Raw genomic sequence first — 25,452 nt, forward strand, 5'->3', positions numbered from 1 at the left:
AACTTGAGGCCATCCCCTCTGGTCCTATCACTAGTTATCTGTGAGGAGAGGCTGACCCCCAGCTCCCCACACCTTCCTTTCAGGTAGCTGTAGAGAGCAATAAGGTCTGTCCTGAGCCTCCTCTTCCTCAGACCAAACAACCCCAGTTCCCTCAGCCGCTCCTCACAGGACTTGTGCTCCAGGCCCTTCTCCAGCTTTGTAGCCATTCTCTGGACACGCTCCAGGGCCTCAATGTCCTTCTTGTGGTGAGGGGCCCAAAACTGAACACAGCACTCGAGGTTCAGCCTCACCAGAGCAAAGTACAGGGGGACGATCACCTCCCTGGCTACACTACTCCTGATCCAAGGCAGGATGCCATTGGCCTTCTTGGCCACCTAGGCACGCTGCCAGCTCACGTTCAGGCAAGCATCAATCTGCATCCCCAGATCCTTTTCCTCTGCACAAAGCTTTCAAGCCACTCTGCCCCAAGCCTGTAGCACTGCATGGGGTTGTTGTGCACCAAGAGCAGGACCCAGCACTCAGCCATGATGAACTTCATCCCACTGGCCTCTGCCCATCGACCCAACCTGCCCAGGTCCCTCCGCAGGGCCTTCCAACCCTGCAGCAGATCAACACTTCCCCCCAGCTTGGTGTTGTCTACAACAAAACATCATCAATCATCAGCAACAATCATGCAAGAAGAGGAACCGAACAGCAAAAAATACATTATTAATAATACTCCAGTGAAATTACAGCTTGAATTTAGCCATAACCACTCCAATTACAAATAAACTCTGATTTTCTCTCCTTAACAAATCTAAAAGGCTGGAAGTTTATTGCTGTCATATTTGTTCTTGACTTTGATAAATATGTGCGTAATTAAAAGCATTACAAAAATCAGCATTTTTACTTAACAAAATTAAATTGCTACGCCTTCATTAAAGCCTCCCTGTGGACGGGCCAGCTTAGTCTCTGCCAACCATGTGCGTCTCCTTGGGCCTGTCGATACGGAAGAGAAGCTCCGCAGGCAAGAAATACCCGCAGTACTGCACGCTGTCCGGCGTGGTGTCGTTGTGGTAGTGCCCTCCTTCCCCGTGGGCGCTGAAGCAGTGCGTGTGCTCTGTGCGCAGGTCGAAACCCTGTGAGTAAAGAAAGGGCTGTGAGCACGCTTTCCTAGAATTGGTATTTAAAAGTACTTGGATAATCTCGCATTTGTATTTCCACAGATCTCAAAGGATGCTACAGCCATTAAGCAATGAAAACTTGCGAGGTGCTTGTGAAACTAATAGTAAGAAAAACTAAGAGGAGCTATATGAGCCCGTACCACAGGACAGAAAAGAATTTAGAAACCCTGGGAGCCCACAGCTTTTGCTGTTAATCTCCCAGAGATTTCCTTTTTTCTTTTCTAATTTGGGATTAAATCAGTCTTATCGAGGAGGCCCTACTGGAAATCAGAACCACTCTGCACTGAATACCAAAGAAACATGCAATAAAGGGACAATCTCTACTCCAGTTCGGAGGGCCAGCTTGGATGAAAACAGGAAGAATAGCAAATAAAATAATAACTAGCATCCTTGCCAGTGACATCACCCCTATCAATTTTATATATCCAGAGGATACTGGTGAGTAATGCTATGGCATTTGAATGCAAGAAACAGAACAGTTCAATAACGCAGGATTAAAGCTGTCTTCCACTGTCATCTCTGTGATGGCATTCACGCATTTCCAAAAACACTGCCCCAGCTGAGTGCTCTTGTGCTTCCAATGGATACTGATAAGAATGCTCCAGCTGCATCCACTACACAACTCGTACTGATTCGGAACAGAGCAGCTGTTGGCAGCTGTTTTCTAAGTACTCAGCATTAGATTCTGGGAAGACGCACACAATTTAGTCTTAAGCCAAAAGGTGCTAAATAAAGACACAATAAAGTCACACCACTGAGTGTATTCAAGCCTACAGCATGTCTCATTTCACTCTGGAAATTTTTACTTATATTATTTATTACTGCATTGTTATTTTAAAAAGTCAATTTCATCTATGGCTTCCCGGTTACTTCTGAACACAGCCTTCCTAACGGTGAACATCTAAATGGCTTTTGAAACCTGACTGCTTTTTATCCTGAATTGTTTGTCGTTGATTTTAGTGCTTGTGAAAGATGCTAGGTATCTTTCTAACATGAGGAATTGCAGGCTTGAATTTGCATCAGCAATTGAGACACATGCTGTACACATTTTGACACAGCATTGGCAAGAGACTTCTAAAAGTGAGCTACAAGAACACATAGCTGATCAAGCTTCCGTGCTCTCGACATTCCTCCTGCTGTGCCTAGCTGTAAATGCAAACTGTGCTGTTAGGTTTGGGATGCAAACACTTGCACACTTGCAATTGGAACAGAACCATTAACCTCAATCCTCTGTGAACACCCACTACATTCCCGAATTGATTGACTGAGTCTAAAATTCAAACCAATGACAGAAATGAGAAGCTTGTATTTCATCACACCCCCTCTGGAAGCATTTAACACAATACATACACACTCCTGTTCTTAAAGTGAAAATCACATCCAAGACAAAATCCATCACAAGCCTTAGTTTACACTTAGAAATGAGGAAGAGACTCACTGGATCCCTGGAAACGATTACTGGCTGACAAACCAGCGGAGCCTTCATTTCAAAGAATTTGAGCCAGTTATTCACATCCTCATCAGTGTTCAGAGGACAGGCAGAAAATTCTGGAGGCTACAGCAAAAACAAAAGCTTTAAGTGAGATGAAGTTACTTATACCAAGACACTTTTTCTCTAGAAACTTTACTTCACCTTTCCCCACCCCACTATTCTGCTCAAATTACTTCTTGCCTTGCAGGAGTTCACCCATTACTGTGTTTCTGCCAGAAACAAAAGTGATCAGAATATTACTTCTTCCACCACAGATGCTTAGTGGGAAAGCTGCTGAAGTGAGGATTATCCTCTTATTATATTTTAGAAGCTCAAATAGTTGTGTTTTTTTTTTAAATGTTTATTGCTTTCTGTAAGTATCATCTCAGTGCCTGTATTTCATTTTATTTCACTTCACAACAGTTCTACAGTTCCTTCTCTAGTTGCCCATGGATTTAAAAAGAAAAGATCACAGTGTTAAGGCCAAGTAATACAGCATCATTAGTTATGGGATGCCAGTTTTGTAATATCAGCTTCTTAGTTTAATACACTGCTTATCCTAACTGTTCACACATAAATTTAAAAATACAAAGAAAAAGTCAGGGCAATGAGAGGTTACACCTTGATTTATACTTCTGTTTTCAGAAGAATGAAGAAAGTGATATGAATTGAGAGCAACTTACCATAATGTGAATCTTTGCTTTCCCCTTCTGAATGACAAATGTACCACCCATCCCAACTGGCTTTTCTCCATAGTGCTTCTCTAAAATTTGTCTCAGACAAGAGACAAAATTAAGTTCCCCAGTTCTTCCATTGGCTTTCACTTCAATGACCTGGAGAATAAAGTTATTTCATCACTGCTATCTTCCAGCAACAGCCTGAAACGGTCTGTGAAAGCTGCTCTGAAACTCTCCCACACTCACAACCCAAGATTTCTGTTTCACAGCATGACTTTCCCCACAGCTGTTGCTCCATGTCCTTTCAGTACCTGATCAACTTTGTTCAACACTAACTTTGTGAAGGGTACTGGGCCACAAGTCATTTACCCACACATGAAACAGTGGTATAAGCAACCCCCTTCTATCCACCAGCTGGCTTCAGCTCTTAGAAACTCTTAATTGAAAAGATTGCTCAGTTTCCATGCAGTAAACAGCTTTTTTGCTGCTCTGCCAACACTGCTTTGTGCTAGCTGTGCTGGGGGCAATACACCTACAAAAAATAGGTAAGTGCACAGAAATGATTTACGCAAGTCGGTCACTGTACAGCAATAACCTTAAGTCACTGCATGTTTGGACTGGATTTGAATGGATGATTTGTAAGGGAAAAGTTTTACTAAACTAATATTTATTCCTTAAAAATTCAAACGCTTCTCTGTCTCCACCAACTTTTCTCCTTGTTCACCAACAGCAGTTTCTTCCGTTTGGATATTTCTTTCATAGAATTGCTTCTTTACTGTTATCATAGAAAACTGACTTAAGAACATTAAAACATGGATTTCCCTTCAGCCACAAAGCTCTGCAAGCAAAGTCACCTTTGCTCCAAGGACGCACCTTACCAGGTTGGCCCTCACTGGCATAAAGATTGGCCAACAGCCCAAACTCGCAGTCAGTGTATTTACTGCTGTACTTCTCGAGCAGGCACCCTTTATCTGCAGGATTTATCTGAGCGATGTAGCTCCCATTTACAGCAGGCTTCTTATCACTCTGAGCTTGAACAATAGGGATAAGCTGAGAAAAAGAACATGTAACATAAGTCAAAATAAGTTAATAAGAACATGTAAGAGTCAGTAAAATGAACGTAAATTTAAGTGTTGGACCATGATCCCAAGAAATAATCCCCTTCATTACATGCCCTTCATCTCTCAGCATGAGGAAAATGTGCTAATTTTTTAACGCAACAGAACCTCCAGAAATCATTTTTACTTTCTCTGAAGAGTTAAACGTAATGTTTTCTGAAGATGAATATTAGTGTTAAAGAAGTCCAGCCTTTGACATCTGAGCCCTGCCATGCAGGTATTGGAATTCTACATAATACCTTCTCGAGTTGTACCTTAACAAGCACTACTACAGTGGTCCAAATTCAGTGCTGGGATAGTCTATCTCATCTGCCAATAAATTAATCAAAAGGGGATGGCAAGGCCAGGGATCTATGCTTGAAAGGGCTCTGACTAACCAAAAGCCTCCAGAGGCAGTAGTTTTTGTCTCCTGCCTCTCTTGCAGGTAAACGTTTTGTATGTGGAAACTTTAAAATGTAGAATGGTAAAACAAAGTCACTCAAGAAGGCAAAAGACAGGAGGCATTTCAAAGGTATTTAGAGGTAACTCAGACATTTCTAAAACGTGTCATCAATCAGTTTCAAGAAAATCATGTTTTCTGTGTGCTTCAAATCAATCACATGCTTTCTGGAAACTACAAGTTAAAAATCAATTTGTATTATATCGATAGTATGTATCTCATCTAATTCCTCCTCATGTGGTTTATGTACTTTTGGCATGAAAGGTTTACATTAAATGATCATTTTGTTGTAAATAGGAAACGCCGAGCATGATACTGCTCTACTATTTTGATACTTCCACAAATTCATTGAGAACTGTCACACTTTTTGTTACTGACCTCAGCATTTACACCAAGAATCCTAGATGAAGCAGCTCCAGCTCCAAGAATGAAGGCTCCAGGTAGCTCTATGTCTTTTGCAACTGTATTGAGATCATAAACCTGCAAGAGACACAAACCTTTGATTGCGGTGTTGTGCTCTGATCTGGAGTTACCATTCTGTTCACTGTAACCTCTGGATGCATTTCATTCACAACACCTCATTGATATTTTGGATAATTAGGATGAATACAGTTCCCAAGTCTGAACAACACAACATTTAGTAGTAACAGATTGGGTATAGCCCTGACCATTTTGTGAAACAGAGAGTCTGCCTGTATGTTCCCCTGCCATTTACCAAAAACTGAATTATTGTTTCTATTGAAAATTGTATTTGTATAAAATAAAAAAGAAATCACATGGAAGAGAATATCATATAGAGACAGATAGGGCCAGGTTTCAGAAAGGAAGCATGATGTTCTTGGAAAAGAACACTAACGCGAGTCTAGTGTTGGCTTGAAAATGCAAATAAATGCAGCCAGTTTTTACAAAGAAGCATGGCTGTGACTTGAAATCACTGACTTCAACAAACCGTATATAAACACACAGACAAGCCCTTTGTTTAGTATTTCTTTCCATGGCTCCTGTCACAAATTGTTTGCTTTCAATACTATCTGGTATTTGAAAGCAGGAGAAGATGAACTACCAGATACTAGACAGTATATGAAATTTTTGCTAAGATCTGTAAGATTTCCTGATATGGTCTGTGCTTAAGACACATCAGAATCAATCTAACACAACACTGAAAACTAACTTTCTTACACAAGTGGAATCTTATAGTACCCATTAGTCCTTGGTTTTGTTTTTATTTCAACAAGATATTCCTTTTCTATTAAAAATGTATTTAAACCCCACAGCTACAGAAAAATACTCACTTTTTCTTTCTGTACAACGGGTACAAGGTAAGGAACACCTCCCACATCTGCTATTCTAGGCTTTCCACAGATTCCTGGAAGAATACAGCCAGTTAGCTTGGTAAAATGTTTTCTGTGAAATTCTTATGTAAGCACACAGTCTACTGCACCAAAGAACTGGTTCCTCAAACTTCTTCAGAAAGTCAGACTCAAACTTTAGAAGGGATGCATGACCTTCTCATGGTGCTTCTTTACCTACGTTGATGACAGTGAATTCAGATGAGTAGAACAGATGACATGAGGCATCTGTCTTCTAGACAGCTAATGTCAAAGACAATGAATCCCATTCAAAATAAGACAGTTTCATTTCACAGACAAACATGGATGGCAGGAATTTACACCAAATGGAAGTGCAGCTCCTTAGGTTCAGATAGTGATTGTCATGGATCAAAAACATTTCTCCAGCTGGAAGATAACTTCATTTCAAAACCTTTGGAGTTTAATAAATAAAGCTTATTTCCTAAGTGTGTATTGCAATCATAGGTTAAGAAAGAAAATGATGACAAGCACTTGAATGATTTGTCCTTGTTCGTACATCAACTAGACAGCAAATCCAAGAGTAAAATGTAGCTTTCCTCTCATGCGTATTCTGTAACTGAAAAATGACTTAAGCTCTCCTAACATCTCTAGAAGATCAAAACCAAGTACAATCAGGTAGCAAGAACTGCAGAAGTCTTTGTGGAAGACAGGAATGCTAGGTTACCTTTAACAGGAAAGTTGAAAGGTTCCTGAGTCAGATCAGGACAGTCTATAACAGAGACTTGAGCATCAGCAAAGTTTTCTTTAAGCCCTTTCTGCAAAACTGTAATAAAAAAAAGTAATGGCAAAGTTATTGGCAATGAAACATTGCTGAGGGGTTGACAAGTTAACTAACAGCACAAAATATTTTTAGGCTTTATTTCAGCAAGATACTTTCAAGAACACATACTTTAAGTAAATCTATTTTAAATCTATTGATTTAAATGTTAGTGCCTATAAGCGCATTGTTTCTCAAGCCAGAACACTGGAGAAGATCAAGAGCTTGTTCAGAGAATTATTAGTTACCACCTTAATTATGAATTTTACAAAGCTTTTAATTGACGTACCGTAGCTGTGAAGTAACATGTATAACCTTAAACTACATTCAGCAGTGTTTTTGCTTCACAAGGGCAGGAAATTATGATCACAGTCAAGTATATGAGAGCAAAGGAGGAAGTAAGTTTTAGCTGACAAGGCAATGACTTTTTGAAATACATGAACTAGACTGTTTGCAATTGCTTGATTATAATCTCCAGACACCGTCTGGAAGCGTCTGCTCTTACAGGATATTGCCTGTCACGTTTCCATTCACATGAAGATTATCTGGCAAGATTTTTTAGGGGGAAGGGGAGGTGTCATTTGTTTTAAAGAACAGCATATAAAAAAACAGTGCTTTTCTTTACATCCTAGCGTACTAACAGCAAGAACATTCTGCATGTATTAGAGGATATGATAAAAGCTTTAAAGAAAGTTTGAAGAGCACATTTTCAGTTCATAATAAGTTATACTCTCTGCATGACTTACCTCCAGCAAGCTCCTCCAGGCTTGGAACATGAAAAGCAAACCTTTCAACTTTGGCCATTTGCTGATTGTTACTGATTTCTTCAGGTAAGAAATATATTATCACACACTGTAGAAGTGACTGATCTGTCAACAAGGGTAATGGTTTAGTGATTAAAACAGTCTGTTTTCAATACATAACTTATTTTTCAAATTCATGCAAGAATACATAGACAACAGTAGAATCGCAATTATGTCTTCAAGGGAAAGACTAACAGCTTCAAGGTTACTGTTAATTTTCTTATGTGCTTTGGAAGAAGCCATAATTTATTTTGCAAGAAAACTGGGCTTTTCTAAAGCACGCTAGTTGCCTCCCCAGGTCTTCCCTACGTTAATGTTTACTCTTTCAAGCATCGGTTACTGCGGACTTTCAACCTTGGCTGTGACATGGTCTCCACTTGCTTATGGGCACGTGCTTCCCTTTCCAGAGGGAAACAGGCTAGCAGCACATCTCAAAACAGAAAACAACAGCAGCAAGTTCTACCGTTCTGGGCTCTGTATGGGTACAGAGCCCATAACAAAAAGTTCTGTTTGGAACATAAGTGTAATAGTCCATTTTGAAATGAGCTATATTTCAGGTAGCCTTGCAACAGCAATGTCAGCTACTAGGGCAAACCACCAGCTCTGGGCACAAATATCTGATTATATGCTATCTATAATTCAGCCACAGCAATCATTAACTCCTTAGGCACGTGTTTGCTGCACACAACAGAAAAAGAAAATGGGCCCCACTCATCCAGATCTCAGGTTTTGTGGGAAAAAATCAAACAAAAAAAATTGCATTCCCAGATCTCACAGAGCTTTTGTTACAAAGGACTATGACACGAGATACCTGCTAATGTATACTTTTAGCTTCTGTTAAAAATAAATTCCTAGCTTTTACGATTGAAAAAATATTAAAAAAAGAAAAAACAAAACCAAACCACAACTGTCCTTATACAACTGTCCTCTTGAGTCTGCACTGCTGTTGCAAGCAGTAGAGAAAGGAAGAAAGAAAGCTATCTGTGTATAGTAAATTTCGTCCTAGTTGGTCTTATCCATCTCCATGAGTGACCCTCTCCCTTCTTTGGCTTGTGGAAGAGAAGGTACCAGACTGGATTTGGCGCCTCTGGTAGAAGCCTACCAACAGATGGATTGCATCCAACTCCAGGACTTTAAGTGTGCACTGAACACAAGAAAGGGAGTAATTTAATCAGAGAAAGAGTGAAGATGACTTTGGCAGCATTGTTTTAAGTCAACCTCATCCCCTCAAGAACCTTTTGTCACATCCAGAAGGAAGCTGTGCCAGAACTCAAGACACCAGTTGGAAAAATCATGAAATAGATTGAGAAGACAGGCTAGACCTGGTATTGTGCAAAAGACTGGGGCAAGACTTGGACACAGTTCAGTCAAGTAGACTCAAATGTAACACCTAGATCATCACCTGCTGTTTAAAGGACAGTTGTCAGCTCACCACAGTCACGAAACAGAAAAACTGGATAAAGCTCAGTGTCCCATAAAAAACATCACCTGATTGCTAGATAGTAGTTGACCTGGAAGCAAGCAAAAAGAGAAGTAGATCAGTTAGTCACCAGCCTAAGGACAGCATTTGCAGGGAGTTTGTGTGGTGTGGGTGAGGGACAACAGGGAAGGAGACAACGGGCAATGAAATCCATTGTAGGGGGACTCCGGTGTGGTTAGTACAGAAGGCTTTCAAAGTAGTGTTGATGTGTCACAGACACAAATACTAAAGGAACAGTAAGATTATTAGGAAGAGATCTGGAATGGTGCAGTAAGAGCTGAGACAACAAGCATGTAAAAAGATTTTTTAGTTTTTCTTTTCCAAGCAGGAAAACAACATCAGAGATTTGGTAAGGGCCAGGAGAACACAGATAAATAGGTAGCATGTTCATGGGGTGGGAAGTGCCTGGTATCAAAAACTGGATTAAAACTAATTTGAAAGGCAGAAACCAGAAAGGAAAAGTTACAGGCGGGCTAAAAATGCCGGGGGGGGGGGGGGGGGGGGAAGTGAAGTCTCAGGGAAACTTGGAAGATGACAGCCAGCGAGAGCCAGCGAGAGAAGAAGACACCAAGCAAAGCAGAACATCTGTGGATGTGTCTGCAAATGTCGTGTTCCTCGACTGAGGGGATGCAGGGGGCCGCGCGGACAGCTCGAAGGACGGGACCGGGAGAGGAGCGGGTCAGGAAGGACGAGACAGGGATCCCTGAGGGACCATCAGGCAGAGGCGAGGAAACACGGCTGAGAGAGAGGAAACAGCAAAGCTGCCGCTGAAGTCGGCAGGGGAAGAAAGAAGGGGTTATTGAGGCTGGGCAGCTGAGGGAAGGAGGCGGGGAAGCGGCAGCACGGCTCCGCTCCCTGCCCGCCCGGCACACGGCGAGTCCCCGGTTACCGCCAGGAGCCGCAGAGCCAAACCTGCGCGACCGGCACTTCTCCACAGTCCCACAGCGAGCGGGGAAAGCTCAGCAGCTGCGCCCGTTTCAGGCTGGGCTACGAGATAGGACCGGGCTGGCCCCCTTTGAGACACCGGGAGAGCACCGGCCCCAACCACCGCCTCCCAGGGCGTCCCTCCCCCGACTGGGCTGCCTGGAGGCGGCACCGCCACCCCCTCCATGACGCCTCTAGCCCGACCCTCCCAACCTCCATCCATCCCTCCTTCTTTCCCTCCCTCCTCCTCAGCTCCTCTCGCGAGAGCCGGCCGCTATTTAGTCCCCGGAGCGGCCATTTCGAGCCCTTTGCGGCGCCGAAGCGTGAGGTGAGGGGGACGAGGGGGAGCGTGGCGCCCGCCGCCATTTGGTGGGCGAGGCGCCCGGCTGAGAGGAGGCTGAGGCGATGGCCGCTTCCTCCTGCTTGCCCAGCGCTTACAGCCAGGAGCTTGCTTGAGGAACGAGCTTAGGGAAGGGGCGAGCCTGGGGAAGGGGCCGGGGATCGCCTTGAGGAGCGGGCTGGGCGGCGGCGAGCTTCCCCTCACGGCTGCCGGGGCGCCCTCAGGCTGTGGTAAGGGCGGGTGGCCGCGCACAAAATGTCCGCCCCGGGGCTGGGCGCCTTTCGGCAGCCTTTTGGCTCTCCCGAGGGAAGGGTTCCGTCAATGTGTAATGAGTGGATTAGTTTTCTTTTTCAGGGAGCTGCTTGGCATGCCGGGTGGTGAGAGAGACGAGGTAGAAGCTGGTGCTTAGCCCCGAACTGTAAGTATTATCTGCAGTCGAGTAGGAAAAGCTGACGTTGTTGCATGTGCTTTTGTTCTGGAGTTTGCGTTGTTCAGGCTTTGTATGGATGGCCCCAAGCAGCAGAGCAGCCCTGTGGTTACTCTGGCACTAAATGAGGCACGTTTAGCCCCTCTGCCGCTTCTGGAACAGCATTAGGGTGAGTTTCAGCTCCACTGTACCCCTACACCTGCATTTAGTGCAGGTTTATAAACAAATTACTTCAGTTTAAAAAAAAAAAAAACTCAAGGGAGTAGGTTACGTGATATAAAAGCTTATTTCCAAATTGAAACACAGAATATAAGACATAAAATGTGCAAATGAATAGGGATTGCTGAGTTGTATCAGCCTCACTGATAGGGAGACTTGGCTCCAATCACAAGAGCAAGGAAGAACTTAACTGAAAAGGGAACACGGTGCCCTGAAGTAGAAATTAATTAAAATAGCTGAGCTTCTAAAGAGCAAAACAGCTGAAACAGTTAAACAATGACTGAGCATGCACAAAGATGGAAAGGGGAAAAGTACACAGTGAAGAAGACTGAGTCTTAATCAAAAAGACCCCAAAGTGTGACTACCAGAGAGGGTACTGCGCATGTGAGAGTAGGAGGGATAGTATGATGGTTAGTTCTGAGAAACCATTAATGTTAAATACTTGCCTTTCTTGGAAATTGTGTGAATATGTATATCTCTAAACTATAAATAAGTACTCACTGTTGTGCTTGGGTGTGTGTGTTTTGTTGAATTATCCCCTATGTACCTAGTGCTGTTAATAAAAAATGCCTGCTTTCTTATTCTCCAGAACGAGTCTTGGAAAGTTACAGTACCTTTTTGCATTTCATGTGGCACCAAAGGAGGGCATGTTTAGCCCCTCTGCTGCTTCTGAAACTCCATTAGGGAGAGTTTCAATTCTGCTGTACTCCCACACCTGTGTTTAGTGCAGGTTGATAAATAAATGACTTCAATTTTGGAAAAAAAAAAAGCACAAGGAAGAAGGTTCTACCTTGAACAGTTATATGATGCAAAAACTCATTCCCAAATGTAGGCTGTTTAAAACTTAATTGTTGATGTGCAGTGATACTGATAGATCTCTTGGCCTGAATAATATTGATATTAGCATGGAAGGAACCTTCTACTGTATGTCCTGCCTCATGAGGAATTTTGTATTATATGTTCTGCTTAGTTAAGCACTAACAAATCAAAGGAAATGGAGGAAGGGTCGTAACATAAGAAAGAAATGAAGAAGCGTGCATAACTCAGCTGGCACATCAGCAAAACAACACTATTTAAGGAAGAAATAGTGAAAAACAGGTTCAGGGTTAATCAACAGACAAGGATGAAGAGGCCGCAACAACCACCATGACCACTGCTTCAATTCATTGAGTCTGTGCAGATGGGAGGAACATACATATATAATTTCAGTAAACCAGTAGTAATATGTATGACTTCTTCAAGAAATGTAATGAATATGTGAGCCTTGTGATTATAAATTTTTTTGGTCAGCATTGAGAAGGTAAATGCACTTTGGCAGAACAATCCATGTGTGTCTCCAGTGCCACAGCTTTGATAGTAAAGAATGCCCACTTTCTAAGATTTCAAAATAGGTCTTTTTATTTGCTGCTTTTATGGTAACAACAGCTGCAATAGAGTTGTGGTATTCGTCACCTTTGTTCTGATAATAGCTTGTAGCTGTATGGGTTGGGGAGGAAATGGAACTTAGTCCTGTGAGTAGTCACAGCTGCTGAAGTTCTGTAACCATTTGTTTTGGCATGCTAATTTTACCTATTACTGCTGGTTTGTATATGTAAAAAGCATGTAAAAATCTCCCAAGATAGAGAACTAGAGGTTAGTAAATGACTAGCATGCAGATAAAATTACTCTAGGCTATTGCACAGTGAGGGCAGGTTCCTCTGCTGTGTGTTCCAGTCTATTTTGTATGGATTTATGCAGCTCAAGGGGTGGATTGTATTGCAGATTCAGCTGAAAATTACTTTTTTCTTTTGGGGCTAGTCTCCATTTTTGTTGATAGCAGTAAACAAAATGTCGATAGATTGTTAGAGCAGGAAGCCTTAAAGAACAGGGAAATGGCGTTGTTTCTCATGCCAACAGGCCTGGATAAGTTCAAAATTATTATAAACTACAGTGAAGTGAGTGTTTGAGTATGACTTAGATGTGCAGCATCCTTTAAAGTTAAGCTGCTGGCTTACATGCATGTGTACATGTACAGGAGAACTTCATATCCAAGTTTGCTCACAAATTGCTTTAAGTTAACCCTATGAAATGGAGCAGGGGAGGTTTGCCTGCTTAACAGAGGATTTTCTTTAATTTCTTGAATGCTCATTGATTTTAGGACAGGTTGAAACATGACTGATGCAAATGAATCCCAGGCTTCTGTTTCTGATTACCCTGATGCCCAAGATCTAATATGCACTCAACAGAAAGAAATAGATATGTTAAATGAGCACGCAACAAATAAACACAGGAAACGTTCACGCTCAAGGCAGAAGGATGCCATTCCTGAGGAGTCTTCAGTTGAGGTCATCCTGGACAGCAGTGATTCAGAAATGTGAGTTTTTATTGCTAGTTGGAGAACTTTTTATGCACAAAACCTGCACGATACATCATAAATGTACGCATTCTGTTGAAAGTAAATGTTTCTTTGGTGACCTTTCTGCTTCTAGTGGCAGTGAGTACCACACCAAGTGCTCCATTGCACCTTCAAAGCAAAAAAGGAAATCAGGACCTTCAAGGCAACAAGTGGAAGCTGTTGTAACAGTGCCTGATGATGAAAGTTCAGATTCTTCTCCGTCTCCTCCGAGTCCAGTGAAACTACCTGAAAGCTCCAAAGAGAAGAAATCCAAGCTTAATTTGAAAGCCATTTTTGCCTATCACTTCAGGGGAAGGAAGTTTAAAACTGCTGCACACAGAAATTTTCGGAGTACATCAAGGAAGAGGAAGACTGAGACGGAGACAAAGACAAGGCATGAGCGCACATACATGCCTACTGGGAGGCCACCACTGACAGCCTCACCACAAGAGCAAAAGAAAAGGCTTCTACATCGGGGTTTTGAATTCCCTTTTGTTGAAAAACATTATGGGACAAAACATATTCCCTTAAAGATGGTTCTTGACTATGAGGTGAGTCCTGTTTTACTGGAGAAATGTTTTAATTTTGAATTTATTTTAAAAACAGTGAATGTAAATTGGTTATTTTCTGTTTCTACCCGATGTGCTACGTAGAGTGAAACAAACATGGTTTTATTTTTGTTACGCAGGACACTTGCTGTTTTCTGTTTAATACCTTGAAGAAAAGCACAGCTGAAATAAGGGTGTCAATTTAATACTGCAATTTGGTTGATACTATAAATACTTTATTTCTTTGCTTTATTGTAGTGGTATTTTTAAAATTTTGCCCAATGTGTTTTTTTCTTTAGCAAGCAGCTACAAAGGGATACTTACGGTATATTGAAATGCTCAAATATGAAGAACACCTCAAAAAGGCTTTAAAAGCACTTCAAGCTAGTGAAGACTTAGAAAGAGAATGTCTGGCAGTACGGAAACACAAGTATTTAGATGATGAAGGTCCCATTTCCCCTATCCAGGAGATGAAGTAAGTTCATCTTATATTTTTAGGGAGTAAAAAGCTTGCTGTTTTGTTCTAAACTAAAACACAAAGTTGAGTATACGGCATCAATGTTGTTATCAACGTGTAGATGCATGACTTTGGTTGGTGAAATGAATAGGTACTCCTGTAAGTCAGTAACACACTTGGTGGTTTGACGCTGATGAACAGCTGAGCCACCACTATGGCATGGTAACAGCTCGTGTGTTAAAACAAGGACAGGGAGATCACTCACCGGTTACTATCACACGCAAAACTCAGCATAGGGAGATTAATGTAATTTATTTCCTATTGCTAACAAGCTAGAGGAGTGAGAAACTGAAAAAATGAACTAAAACCTCCTCACCCCCCATCCACCCTCTTCCGCCTCCTCACCCTGAGCGGCGCAGGGGAACGGCGAATGGGGGCAAGACCAAGCCCCTGGTATTTGTTGCTGAACCTGATGTTACACAGTATGAAATAAGCCTTTGGTCAGTCAGTTCAGGTGGGCTCTCTTGCTCTGTCTGCCTCCTATTTCTTGCTCACCTGAAGGCCGGCTTGCTTGGGGGTGGGGTGGGTGGAACAGAATGAGGAAAGGGCAAGTTGTGAAGCTGTCCAAGCACTGTTCAGCAACAGACAGAAAACTTGCAATCACAAATCCAAACCAGAGCACCTTATGGGCTGCCGCAAAGAAGCTACCCCAGCCAGATCCAGGACAGTCTGCTACACTTAGAGCTGAACAATTCAGGAGGAAGAACAGTTGTCTTCAATAATGTGTGTTTTTGTGACCAAGCTGTAGGTGTATTGAGCTCAAATCTACCCTTTTTGTTAACCTATATCAACATTATGCAATCTAAATGTGATTGACTGAAATCTGTATTTTGGGGAAATATTTCCTGAAATATTTTCCTGAATGAAATATTTCCTGTTCTTCTCAAATATTCAAAAAAATAAAGTGGAGCATTTTATGGTATAAAAGGTGTATCGTAGGTTTTCGTGATCAAAACAGTTTATTTACACACAATAAGTGGATCAAAAAGTCAGCAAGATGACATAGTTTTGTAAGTATACATAGCACCTTAAAACTGGGAAGCTAGAAGGTAGTGTAAAAGTACAAGCCTGTTCAGGTATTGCTCACCTATTTATCGCTCAAGCTGGTAATTCTTGTGTGTTGAAGTATTAGGGTGAGCCCCTAAAGTAGGTAATGGTAATTAGTATGCTGTTTTCTACAGAAGAGCAGAAAAAGGTCTGCAGAACAAATGCAAAGTGGCTCATCCAAAGAGGGAATTCCTTATATGAAATTAAGTACTAGAAGACTTAGAGTTTTGAAGCAAGTTGTCCCTGTGCCACTTGCTGTGGTTTAACCCAGCCAGCAGCTGAGCACCACACAGCTGTTCGCTCATCCTCCTCCCTCCCTCTCTGGGATGGGGGAGAGAATCAAAAAGAAATGAAAGCCTGTGGGTTTTGGGTCAGCTGTCCTGGGTCTGTCTCCTCCCAGCTCCTGCTGCACTCCCAGCCCGCCTGCTGCGGACAGTGTGAGAAGCTGAAAAGTCCTTGGCTTAGTGTAAGCACTGCTCTGCAACGATTAAAACATCAGCGTGTTATCAACGTTCTTCTCATCCTAAATCCCAAATACAGCACCCTACCAGCTACTAGGAGGAAAATTAACTATTCTAGCTGAAACTGGGACAATAGGACTAAAATTGTCCCAGCTTTCTGGGAAGTTGTCTTGCTGTAAAAACTTGGGGACCATAGTGAAAATGAATTTGTCCTGCCTGTGTTGGTAGCTGGGATGTAATTCTGTTGCCAGAAGCTTGTCTGAGAACAGCCTCCTGTAAAAGCAGTAATATCTTACACCCACGAGCTGTTACACTTCCATACACATTACGAGAAGCCAGGGATTGTAGTAGGAAAACAGCATGAATATGTTAGGCTACTATAAGAGTAGAGTTTGACTTAAATTTTGTATATTTCAGTGATGATAACAGCTTGGGTGCTGATAATCAAGACGACTTTGATGTCAGAGTAGTGGTGAGTAAATATTCCTTAACCTCAAAAACTATAACCTTCTGAGGTTAAAGAAGCTGTAGACAATGTCCTTATCAAAGTGAGGTGTCTCAAAATTAGACTTGTGAATACGCTGTCTTTCGTTGATTCAGGACAACAGCTGTTTCATTTTAAGCAGCAGACTTCCCAATAAGAAGAAATCCAAGACAGAAACAAAACGTGCGAAATCGACGGGAGTGGTGGAAGTAGAAAAGAAAGGCCGTGCTGCTGCTAAGTCTGGGCTTCAGCGAGGCTCACTCCAGTGAACAGAAAACTGCTTAATGAGGTGGCAGCAGTCACTCTTCAGATACCTCGTTAAGGCCTACTTGGTTTAAAGTGTTGGTCTGAGGACCGCATTAAGCTGTCGACTCAGCAGCCTAGTCAGATTGGGTTTAAGGTGAGTGTATTGGGTTTATTTGTGTCTGACTGTTAGGAAGCAAGTATAATCGTTTTGTTAAGCGTTTACCTGTCAAATACCCTTGATGCAGTGGCTGGTAATCCTGTTTAAATATTAGCTTGTGCAACCTGTGTAACCAAGGGGTCATAGAATTGCAGGATTAAGTGTTCAAAATCTTGCGATTTAGCAGCAGCATGTGTGTGCACATACATAGCTGCGTTCATGTTATGAAGGGGGCTTAGAGACCCCTTTCATAGCTTTGCAGAGGAAGCTTGATGTTTCCCTGTTGCAACTTGGTAGCTCTAGGGAGTAAGACTGAGTGATACTTGAGGGGTTATTCAGTATCTCAAGGAAATGTAGGCTGTGTTTCAAAATACTTGGAGGGCTGAGCAAAGGTTGAAGACAGAATTGAAGCTTAATGCTCACGTGTGTGTTCCAGCAGTAACAAATACTAAAGTGGTTAGATAGTTTCAACAAGGCTACTACAAAATGCTGTTGATACCTTTGAAAGATGATAATTCTTATAACTGAAGTTGTCTGTTTTTCAGTGCAGGATAACTCGTAAGTTTAAAGATTCTTTTTAATGGGGTCTCGTGAATGTAACTAAGCAGAAGTGGGAAGCTCTCTAGGATTATAGTAGTTAACAAGTGCTGTCTCAAATCCAAATTTCCTTCCTGAAAGGTGCTTTAGCCGGTTGGAAACATGACTAATGAGTGTTAAGTGATAACTCCTAGATTACAAGACTCTCTTGATAGTGGTAGAAATAATAATAATAAAAAAGTTACGCTTAAAAAGCTTACCTGTAAATCGAGGAGATGTAGATAAGCAATGGGTTCAGCCCCAAATATTCTGTAGCAGCCAAATTGCTGTCAGCAACAAACTAACAGCTGTTCAGCAGGTAAAAGGGATCAAAAAAAAAAAAAAAGGCAAGTTATCTGCTGATCTGACAAGCTGGGGAGACTTACTGCGGGTGCTCAGTACAAAGAGGATTGGTCAAGTTGCATTCCTTATTAGCTTGAATTAAGGTTTCAAATCTTTGAAGATATCCCTCGAGGTTTCCCTATTGCAACTTAATAGCTGTAGGGAACGAAACTACAAAAACCTACTCTTCAGTAATTGAAGATCATATTTAATCATGGTCCAAAATTAATGGCTAAATGTAACTCTTTTAGGCATCTACCTGAGAAGTACTCTATGGCTTCACAGACTCGTCCTGGATCTAGGAGTGGGGTTCTTGCTGGGTAAGGCATAGCGAGGTGGTGTGTGGAGGGAGCACTGCTCATTCTGCAGTTCACGTGATGAATTTTCCTGTTCAACTGCTGAGTGACTCAGAAATGAACTAAATTTCTATTCTGATTAGAACTGGATTTGTACACATGAAAAGCCAGCTTGTTACAGCTGTTAAATTGATCGCTGAAACCTAGCTTTTGGCTTTAGGAATCTCACGTTACTTCATCATATCTAATAGTTCTTATCCCTTTCCTTTTTTTTTTTTTTTTTCCAGTTTATCTTGCTTTCGGATAATGAAATACCGGTCAGCTGATGCAAGAGGTAAGCTGTTACTTGGTTTGCAGTTGCTATTTTTGTCAGGTAGCTTTTGCTTTACTTCACAAAATGTTTTTGAAAAACAGTCTAGTGTGAATAAATTAAATTTTCAGGTAAATAAATTAAATTTCACTGCTATGTGTGAAACCTCGAGAGAGAAAGTTCAGAGTAACACTTCTTTTATCAGTCTAACCAAAATTAGAGCCTGTAGCTTCTGCTTGACTGGAAAGTAAAATAATTCTGTAGTACCTGCATATTAAAGGCAGTTTTTTTAGAAGTCATATATGGAAATACTTCTGTTTAACGTGGTGTTGAATGCCGCAGGGCCTCTCAACTGAGGACAAACTTGATTTGTTTTGGATATTACCTGGAGCCTTCTGTGCTGAGGAGGTTGGAGAGCTACTGTGCGCTTAGTCTCCTGGTGGTGCCCCACCAATTTCTGTACTGGCGTGTGTCATGCAGCTGCAGCTTGCGATTGCTTCCCTCTGGTAAAATCCCATCTTAATGCATGTCCTGCGTCATGGGAACATCAGAAGGGAGGTAGTCCTGGATCACTAAAGCTGTGAAACTTCTTTCAAGAAGCTTCTTTCATGTGTCAAGTTCTCGTGTCTTCAGGAGGGCGTAGGAAATGGCATGGAAGAAGAACACTTTATGTAGGGTTACTGTACAGGAAAAGATCTGCAAGGTGGGAAGCCAAGAGACAGAAAATATTGAAGCCTTCGGAGAGCATTCTCCCTTGTAAGAGGGTAGGAACACAGCATCATCTTCTGGCCTTTGCTGTAGGAAGGGTACCGGACTAGGGAACTTGTGCAGTGTTACATTGATTTTTCAATTAATTTTTACAACAGCAGATCTGATACTGAACTCGTTGCCCCAGTTACTGTAGTCCAAATTATACCTGTCTAAAAATAGAAGGCACGGTATGAAAGGTGACAGTTGTTAATGGGTAAGTATATAGGAGACTGAGAAATTGAACATGATTTCTGTGTGCTCTTCAAATATAGACTAAAAATAGTGGAAAAAAGGTGAAAGCTGATGCCTTCAGTTTGTTTCAGCACGTGTTCAGTTTTTGTCTGGTGCTGTAGACAAAAACCTGGAACCTAGTGCTTAAAAAAAACCCTTCTTCGCAACCCACAGCTGATGCATGTATTGGTTGTGTTACTTATATGAAGGGACAATCTTTGCATTTATTCAAGCAGCATTTAATCTAAATCCTGAATCCGGGGCAGGAATTTTGTATCGCCTTTGCAGAAATACAGTCTAGTTGCATTGTTTCCTTCCCAGACTTTGTGGATGAATTTCACCGGCTTGACAGCACCGAGCAGTTTTTACTTTTTTTTTGGACTGCTTGAATTCTTGACAACTGTTGGCTGACCTCAGCGCACTCCTGTGGAACACATTAGGGAAAGAGGTAAGCTTTGTGTTTCTGCTGAGCTTCAGCATGAGAGAATTAAATTTTTTCAGAGAAGTACGTTGAATATTATGCTAAGTAATGAGCACGTAATCAGCCTGTACGCTGCAAGGCATGTGTACCCAGCAGTGTCTTTCTGATGTATTCAAAAAGCAGCACTGCAGTGTTTCAGCTGCTGGCATCTTGGTTTTCATGTGGACGTGCTGATTTAACTTGGTGTTTCTGTTGAAACAAGTAGATGAAGAATTTCTTTGAACTATTACTTGATAATATTTTGTTCCAGAACGTTTCTTGCAGTGGGAGGTATCCGAGGAGGTAGTTGTTTTGAAACACAAAAGTATCAGAAAGTTAATTGGCTGAGTTTTAAAACCAGAAGTTATTCTCTAGGCATAGTGAAGTGTCGTTATGCCTCGTTTTTCAGCAAATAGACACAACTCACCGTGTGTCTGAATTGAACAACGTGGCTAGAACAGCAACAGGTTGTGCTTTCCTCACTGTAAAGCTCATTGCAGTGGTGACAATGAGGCCTGTAACAGGCTTGCCTAATGAAACAATTATGTAAGCATGGTCCAAAATGTAGCTACAATAAAATGAAATCCCAAGGATTGGCTTGTTTTGCTTTTGAATTCGGCATCCTGCCTACAGAGGAAGGTTGGCAGCTACAAGAAAGGCATGCAGTGCTCCAGTCCTGTAAGTGGTTCGTGAAAGTGTACTCGTTAAGCCGCCTTAAAGCGTAGTCTCATTCGTGTTTTCTTTACATCCCAAAACCAGTTGAGGTAACTCCTCTGCATCTCATGTGCCGTAGCGTTCAAATTTCTTAAATCACAGGTAGATTTTGTTGATAGTTTTGTGACAGGCTGGGCCATGTCTCTGATCTCAAAAGAAATGTTTATTATTCAATATAAGAATACCAGAGTCTTAAAATTATTAAAATGCTGAGGGAACTTAGAACTGTTTCTCAGATCCTGTAACTTACTGTCTTTTCAGGAAGCCCACCCACTAGTCCAGTCTGAAGGAGTGTCTCGGTAAGTTGGTTTTATACCAAATTCCTATGACTGTTGATCAGTGCAAGTTAGCAGTCTTAAATTCAGTCCATTGAGCTGGTACATTGCTGTTTTTTTCTTACTGAGAAAATGCAGTGTTGCTGCATCAGACGCTTACCTTCCTCCAAAAATGAGAGTGGTGTAAGATAATTGTTGTGATGATTGGCAAAATGTTCAACTGCTCTGAAGAGAGTGAGTGAGAATAGCCTTTCTGAACAAATCAGTTATGTGTTTTTCATCTCAGTTTATTCTGGGTGGCCATTCTGAATATTTAACAAGCGGTGTTTTGTCAGGAAGTAAAGATAACAGCTGACTTTTTATTAATAAAGTTGTCAAATTACATTTGACAAGTTACACATTTAATATTCAGATGTAGCAGCTTTAAGTGTGATTGCAGTGAGAGAGGTTATCAGAAATGCTTGTGGTGATTAGAAATCACTTAAGTACTGCTGTAGGCTCTACTTGTTCCTGTGTACTTACGTGTCACTTTGTAACCCCGTAATGATGTTGCATTTTCAGGTGACACATAGAGAAAATGAGAAAAACAAAGCCATTTCCCAGGAGCATGAACCTTCCGCAGGTTAGTATGCCAGCTGAGGTTGTGCAAGTTCTTTACTGCTTGGGAGGCTCAGGGTTTCGGTGACTGAACTATTTACCAAGTCAGGCTTACTGCGTTGTGGAGTGTCTCAGGCACTTTTCTCAACACTGCATTGCTGCGTTCTGAAGTAGTGTTCACTTTCAGTATGTTAAGTGGAAATTATAAAATAAATATGTTACGTACATATGTTGCAAGTGTTTAAATAAATTCTGTAGTTAATTTCCTCTGTCTGTTACCATTCAGGTATTACTAGCTTTTAATATTAAAACTGTTGCTGATATGAAGGAGTTATTACTGCATCTTATCCAAATATTAGTGCATCATTTCCCTTCCCTCTTCCCCTAAATTTCTTGGAAAAAAGTAAAAAGGCACTTGAGGAGCAACTACTGTGCTATACTTCTCTGGTCTGCTTGATTTTTATCTGTTGTATTAGTTGGTGGCAACAGCAATGGTGAGGTCTATCCCGATGGGATCTCTGCTGTAGGTTCATGTCGTTGGAAACGCCTCACAGAACAAACTTGTGGTTTAGTTTTACCCATTGAACTACCTGTTAGCTCTGTGGGATAAAACTACAAGACAAATCTTCATTTACCATTTGAGGAATAAAAATAATGCGTTATGTTTTCCTTCAGGTACTGGCTTCTGCATTTGACACAAACGAAAAGTGGTGCAAATGGAGGAGCTTGGTAAGAGTCAAAAGATGTGTTCTGAGATTTCAAGTGTAACTAACATGGCTAATTACATGCCTTGAACTTCAGCCTTTTTTTTTTTTTGTGTAGGTATCAAAATTATTTCATTGTTGCTTGTGGGTTGAGTTTTCTTGCTGTCTTGGAACAGTCTAGTCCAGCTTTAATCCTAAAGCAGTTATTTACTAGTTCTTGGTTTGGTTGCTATGGCTTTTTAAAAAGAAAAAAAGACGGCACTCTGGTGTCTGTCTGGTCTTGAAATAACTTTGTAACATGTTGCATTTTTTGTTGTGTTATTTAATTGAGCAATACATACTGCTTTATCTATCTTTAAGCTTCAAATTCTTCAAATGTTTGAGTTAAATTCCGAGCTTCTCAGCCAGTTTACTACAATACTGTTACAATTCCTGGATTCTGTTCTACAGAATATAGCTTAAAGTAAAACAAGCAAAATACTCTGGAAAAAGTAAACACTTGAAAGTTCTGAAGCTGCTGAAATCCATGGAATCTCTTCTCTCTTAAGTGCATGACTGCTTCTGTGGAGTGGGTATAGAAGGAGCTTGAACCTTAACGTGTGCAGTGGTGGATTGAGCTATTGCACCTGTTGCACTGTATGGTATCTGCACCCAGCAGCATTCCTCTGATGGGGTGTTCAAAAAACAGTGCTACAGCAGTTCGGCATTTGGCATCGTTGGTTTTCATTCTGGTGTGTGTGTTAAACCTGGTATTTCTGCTGATACAACCTTTGTCCTCTTCAAGGATCCGAGTGCACTCCTTATTCCACGTACAGCTTCCCCATGTGAGAGCTGAGTTTCCCAGGTGTATTCAGTTTTGTTTTTTTTTTTACAGGTGATTTGGAATACAGAACAAAGGGAGCTCTGTTTTAAAAGGATTAGCTGTGGAAGAGGATAACGACCTGTTTGACTGGTAAGCACTGAGTTACTTGTCAGTTCAGGAGGTTTCAGGTAACTTCACAGAACTGCGGTTGTTAACTTGTTAGGACTTGAAGTAAACTGTCTAGTGAAGTAGAGGAATCCTTGTCTAGTAGCAGGCGGTCCTGGGTGTTGGCAGTACCTGGGCAAGCTGCTTCATCCGCAAGTCAAAGCTGGGTGTTCATGTAACTTGAGTGGATGCCACAGAGTTAGGCAGTGATTTGTAGCTCCTGAAGCAGAGACTGTTGCTGGACATGATTAATTCTTTTTTGGAGCATTGAATGTTTTAGGTTTGTTGTTGGTACGCAGCCTGGCTTCACTTACATATTGGCATGATTTTGATTTGTCCTTAAGAAAAAAGGATGGGAAACTTAAATCTGGGTCTTAAATATTGATTTAAGTCAGTGGTAATAGCAGTGAGAATCTGGTCAAATCTGGTCATTACCAAGGCTGCTAGGATGTTATGTTTCTGGTGAGCTGTGGACATGACCATAAAGCAAGTCCATCAGACTCTTGAACTGCCACCTTGCGTGGCACTAGGTCTGCTGGGAATAAAGCTTTAACGTAGGTCAGACACATGCTCCCTTCCGCTGGTAACTGAGCAGGTTCCTGCTGAGGTGTTGATAGGTATGTGGCTGTATTGTTGGGCAGCTCTGACACTTGGGCTACCAGGGAATCAAAGATCTAGTTAGAATCTCACCTGTTAATTCAGGCTCCAGAAGCTGCTGTGGAGAGAGTTGTCAAGCATACAGACGAGGGAAAACAAAAGGCTGCTCCATGCAGTCTGCATCCAACTGCGGTTTGCTGTAACTCATGGTGTGTGCTAACAATCTGACTTTCTAGCCTGTAGTGTCAGTTACTGAGTTGCTGAACGTCGGAGGGGTGAAAAGCAACACCTGAGTGCTGCCAGAGCAAGTCTGAAGGTAAGGTGCTTACCAGAATTGCTGGTACTAAAAAGGATGCTCAGGGTCACTTCAAAGAGGGTTTGCGTGGCTGAAAAACCAGCAGCTCTTAACGCAGTGACCGTACATTGAAATCCTCTGCAGGATGCTGTGGACACGTTGTGTGTGCTGTGGTCTATTTCTGAGGAGATAAAACCTGACGTAGTAAAGCTGCTTAGAGTGAAAAAAGGTGATCTACTGCCCTGTCACCTTTTTGAGGTGCTGATGGAGAGAGGATGCTGCTTCTTTCTGTCTTGGGGGGGGGGGGGGGGGGGACGTGACATGTTCCTAGAGCTGCATGGAAGTCCTCAAGTAGATCCAAAATTGGGTGAGGGAGGGGGGATGGAAGTGCAGGACTGGAATGCTATGGACACTGGCTGTAAGAAAATTCTAATCAGAGCTGGCACTGGAAATAATGTTTTTTGCCCGTAAACATTTTCAGTAAGGAATATAAAAACATGTTCCTCCATACTGCTTTTCCGTGGGCACCATGTTACCAAGTTAGTTGCTTTACACTCTAGGAAAACATGAAGGCAGTTCAAATGGCTTTTCTCTGGAGTTATGGTGCTAATGTGTGCTCTTCTCTTTCAGGTCCTGCTGTGATGTTGCTGCATGTTTGTTGCAAGGAAGAACAGACCAGCTCTTACATGCAGAAAGGATGGTAGTGTTAATTGCAGTAATTTAATGTCATTCAAACTTTCCTTACTGCTCCGTAAACTGAACTAGTGTGTTACCAACTGCTTTTTCCCCGCTTCTCCATTATTGAACTCAACTGTATTCAGCTTTGGGGGTGTTTATTCTGTACATGTCACAGCATTTAAATAAAAGTCATGTCTGAAAGGACCAGCTGCAGCCAGGGATTATTTCTTAACCCTATACTATAAAACATGGTGAAGTTGGTTTGTTTTATGTTATAAGAAAGGAAAAAGAATATTCAGGTATAAGAGGGGAACAGCCCTTTAAAACCACGAGTGTGAAGGTGAGAGTAGAGCCTATACCCTTCAACTGCAAAATTACTACCTCTGATCCCCCCATTGCAACAACCCTCCCTGTCACTTAAATCCAGGGACTGACAAGCTGTGTTTGGCTTACCCTCTTTATTTAAGGAGGGGGTAGCAGTTTGAAAGTCTCTTCAGGTACAACAGCACTGATACTGCTTTCTGAACTGAACAAGCAGTTAACTGTGCTTTAAAAAGCTCATCAGCTTCTACCCTTCTGAGACTTTACTGCCTCTTAACTAGGGCCAGATTTCATGGAGCTACCCTGGTATTCTACCT

General features: G+C 41.7%; 2 protein-coding genes and 9 non-coding genes across 28 annotated transcripts; 10 read left to right on the forward strand and 1 right to left on the reverse strand.

Moving 5' to 3' along the window:
- Nucleotides 1-695: 695 nt before the first annotated feature.
- Nucleotides 696-10,446, reverse strand: C1H11orf54 (chromosome 1 C11orf54 homolog). 2 transcript variants are annotated; one of them, XM_040544239.1, is made up of 10 exons: nucleotides 10,191-10,353; nucleotides 9,201-9,309; nucleotides 7,742-7,864; nucleotides 6,903-7,001; nucleotides 6,161-6,234; nucleotides 5,247-5,348; nucleotides 4,185-4,361; nucleotides 3,318-3,467; nucleotides 2,602-2,718; nucleotides 696-1,118 (listed from the first exon to the last, which is right to left on the reverse strand). In XM_040544239.1, the coding sequence occupies exons 3-10, from the start codon at nucleotides 7,797-7,799 to the stop codon at nucleotides 945-947; spliced, it is 951 nt and encodes a 316-aa protein (XP_040400173.1). In that variant the 5' UTR covers nucleotides 7,800-7,864; nucleotides 9,201-9,309; nucleotides 10,191-10,353; the 3' UTR covers nucleotides 696-944. The 2 variants fall into 2 exon arrangements, with proteins under 2 accessions (XP_040400173.1, XP_040400172.1); XM_040544238.1 differs by lacking the exon at nucleotides 9,201-9,309 and having other exon boundaries at nucleotides 10,191-10,446.
- TAF1D (TATA-box binding protein associated factor, RNA polymerase I subunit D) lies at nucleotides 10,360-25,018 on the forward strand. 17 transcript variants are annotated; one of them, XM_040544257.1, is made up of 16 exons: nucleotides 10,360-10,530; nucleotides 10,897-10,960; nucleotides 13,326-13,541; nucleotides 13,657-14,113; nucleotides 14,410-14,585; nucleotides 16,553-16,607; nucleotides 16,762-17,019; nucleotides 18,192-18,260; nucleotides 18,524-18,570; nucleotides 19,849-19,975; nucleotides 20,963-21,000; nucleotides 21,538-21,598; nucleotides 22,249-22,302; nucleotides 23,152-23,229; nucleotides 24,078-24,157; nucleotides 24,767-25,018. In XM_040544257.1, exons 3-7 carry the CDS (start codon nucleotides 13,339-13,341, stop codon nucleotides 16,774-16,776), a joined length of 906 nt encoding a protein of 301 aa, XP_040400191.1. In that variant the 5' UTR covers nucleotides 10,360-10,530; nucleotides 10,897-10,960; nucleotides 13,326-13,338; the 3' UTR covers nucleotides 16,777-17,019; nucleotides 18,192-18,260; nucleotides 18,524-18,570; nucleotides 19,849-19,975; nucleotides 20,963-21,000; nucleotides 21,538-21,598; nucleotides 22,249-22,302; nucleotides 23,152-23,229; nucleotides 24,078-24,157; nucleotides 24,767-25,018. The 17 variants fall into 17 exon arrangements, with proteins under 17 accessions (XP_040400191.1, XP_040400190.1, XP_040400176.1 ...); XM_040544242.1 differs by having other exon boundaries at nucleotides 10,448-10,530; nucleotides 16,736-17,019; XM_040544245.1 differs by having other exon boundaries at nucleotides 10,482-10,530; nucleotides 11,778-13,541; nucleotides 16,736-17,019.
- On the forward strand, nucleotides 18,309-18,380 carry LOC121064251. The gene has a single exon (XR_005816449.1). It is a non-coding gene; the product is annotated as a small nucleolar RNA SNORD5 (small nucleolar RNA).
- LOC121064246 lies at nucleotides 19,618-19,743 on the forward strand. The gene has a single exon (XR_005816444.1). It is a non-coding gene; the product is annotated as a small nucleolar RNA SNORA40 (small nucleolar RNA).
- On the forward strand, nucleotides 20,077-20,211 carry LOC121064237. The gene has a single exon (XR_005816436.1). It is a non-coding gene; the product is annotated as a small nucleolar RNA SNORA8 (small nucleolar RNA).
- Nucleotides 20,382-20,513, forward strand: LOC121064239. Its single transcript, XR_005816438.1, has one exon. It is a non-coding gene; the product is annotated as a small nucleolar RNA SNORA1 (small nucleolar RNA).
- On the forward strand, nucleotides 21,167-21,239 carry LOC121064235. The gene has a single exon (XR_005816434.1). It is a non-coding gene; the product is annotated as a small nucleolar RNA Z40 (small nucleolar RNA).
- Nucleotides 22,067-22,198, forward strand: LOC121064242. The gene has a single exon (XR_005816441.1). It is a non-coding gene; the product is annotated as a small nucleolar RNA SNORA18 (small nucleolar RNA).
- LOC121064236 lies at nucleotides 22,908-23,046 on the forward strand. Its single transcript, XR_005816435.1, has one exon. It is a non-coding gene; the product is annotated as a small nucleolar RNA SNORA8 (small nucleolar RNA).
- Nucleotides 23,670-23,791, forward strand: LOC121064240. The gene has a single exon (XR_005816439.1). It is a non-coding gene; the product is annotated as a small nucleolar RNA SNORA32 (small nucleolar RNA).
- Nucleotides 24,201-24,333, forward strand: LOC121064238. The gene has a single exon (XR_005816437.1). It is a non-coding gene; the product is annotated as a small nucleolar RNA SNORA25 (small nucleolar RNA).
- Nucleotides 25,019-25,452: the final 434 nt, after the last annotated feature.

The sequence above is a fragment of the Cygnus olor genome, chromosome 1 (assembly GCF_009769625.2).
Source record: "Cygnus olor isolate bCygOlo1 chromosome 1, bCygOlo1.pri.v2, whole genome shotgun sequence".
In the NCBI taxonomy this organism is placed as follows: domain Eukaryota; kingdom Metazoa; phylum Chordata; class Aves; order Anseriformes; family Anatidae; genus Cygnus; species Cygnus olor.

What these genes read in the sequence shown, in the direction of transcription:
- C1H11orf54 (XM_040544238.1), bottom strand. Translation starts at nt 10,425, where the DNA reads ATGGATGGAGGTTGGGAGGGTCGGGCTAGAGGCGTCATGGAGGGGGTG. An exon ending in TTTCAACTTTCCTGTTAAAG is followed by an intron (nt 6,235 to 6,902) that starts GTAACCTAGCAT and finishes GTATTCTTCCAG; the next exon opens with GAATCTGTGGAAAGCCTAGA. An exon ending in TAATCGTTTCCAGGGATCCA is followed by an intron (nt 1,119 to 2,601) that starts GTGAGTCTCTTC and finishes CTTTACTCACAG; the next exon opens with GGTTTCGACCTGCGCACAGA.
- TAF1D (XM_040544255.1), top strand. Translation starts at nt 13,433, where the DNA reads ATGAGCACGCAACAAATAAACACAGGAAACGTTCACGCTCAAGGCAGA. An exon ending in TCCCCTATCCAGGAGATGAA is followed by an intron (nt 14,586 to 16,552) that starts GTAAGTTCATCT and finishes TGTATATTTCAG; the next exon opens with TGATGATAACAGCTTGGGTG. An exon ending in ACTTTGATGTCAGAGTAGTG is followed by an intron (nt 16,608 to 16,735) that starts GTGAGTAAATAT and finishes TCGTTGATTCAG; the next exon opens with GACAACAGCTGTTTCATTTT.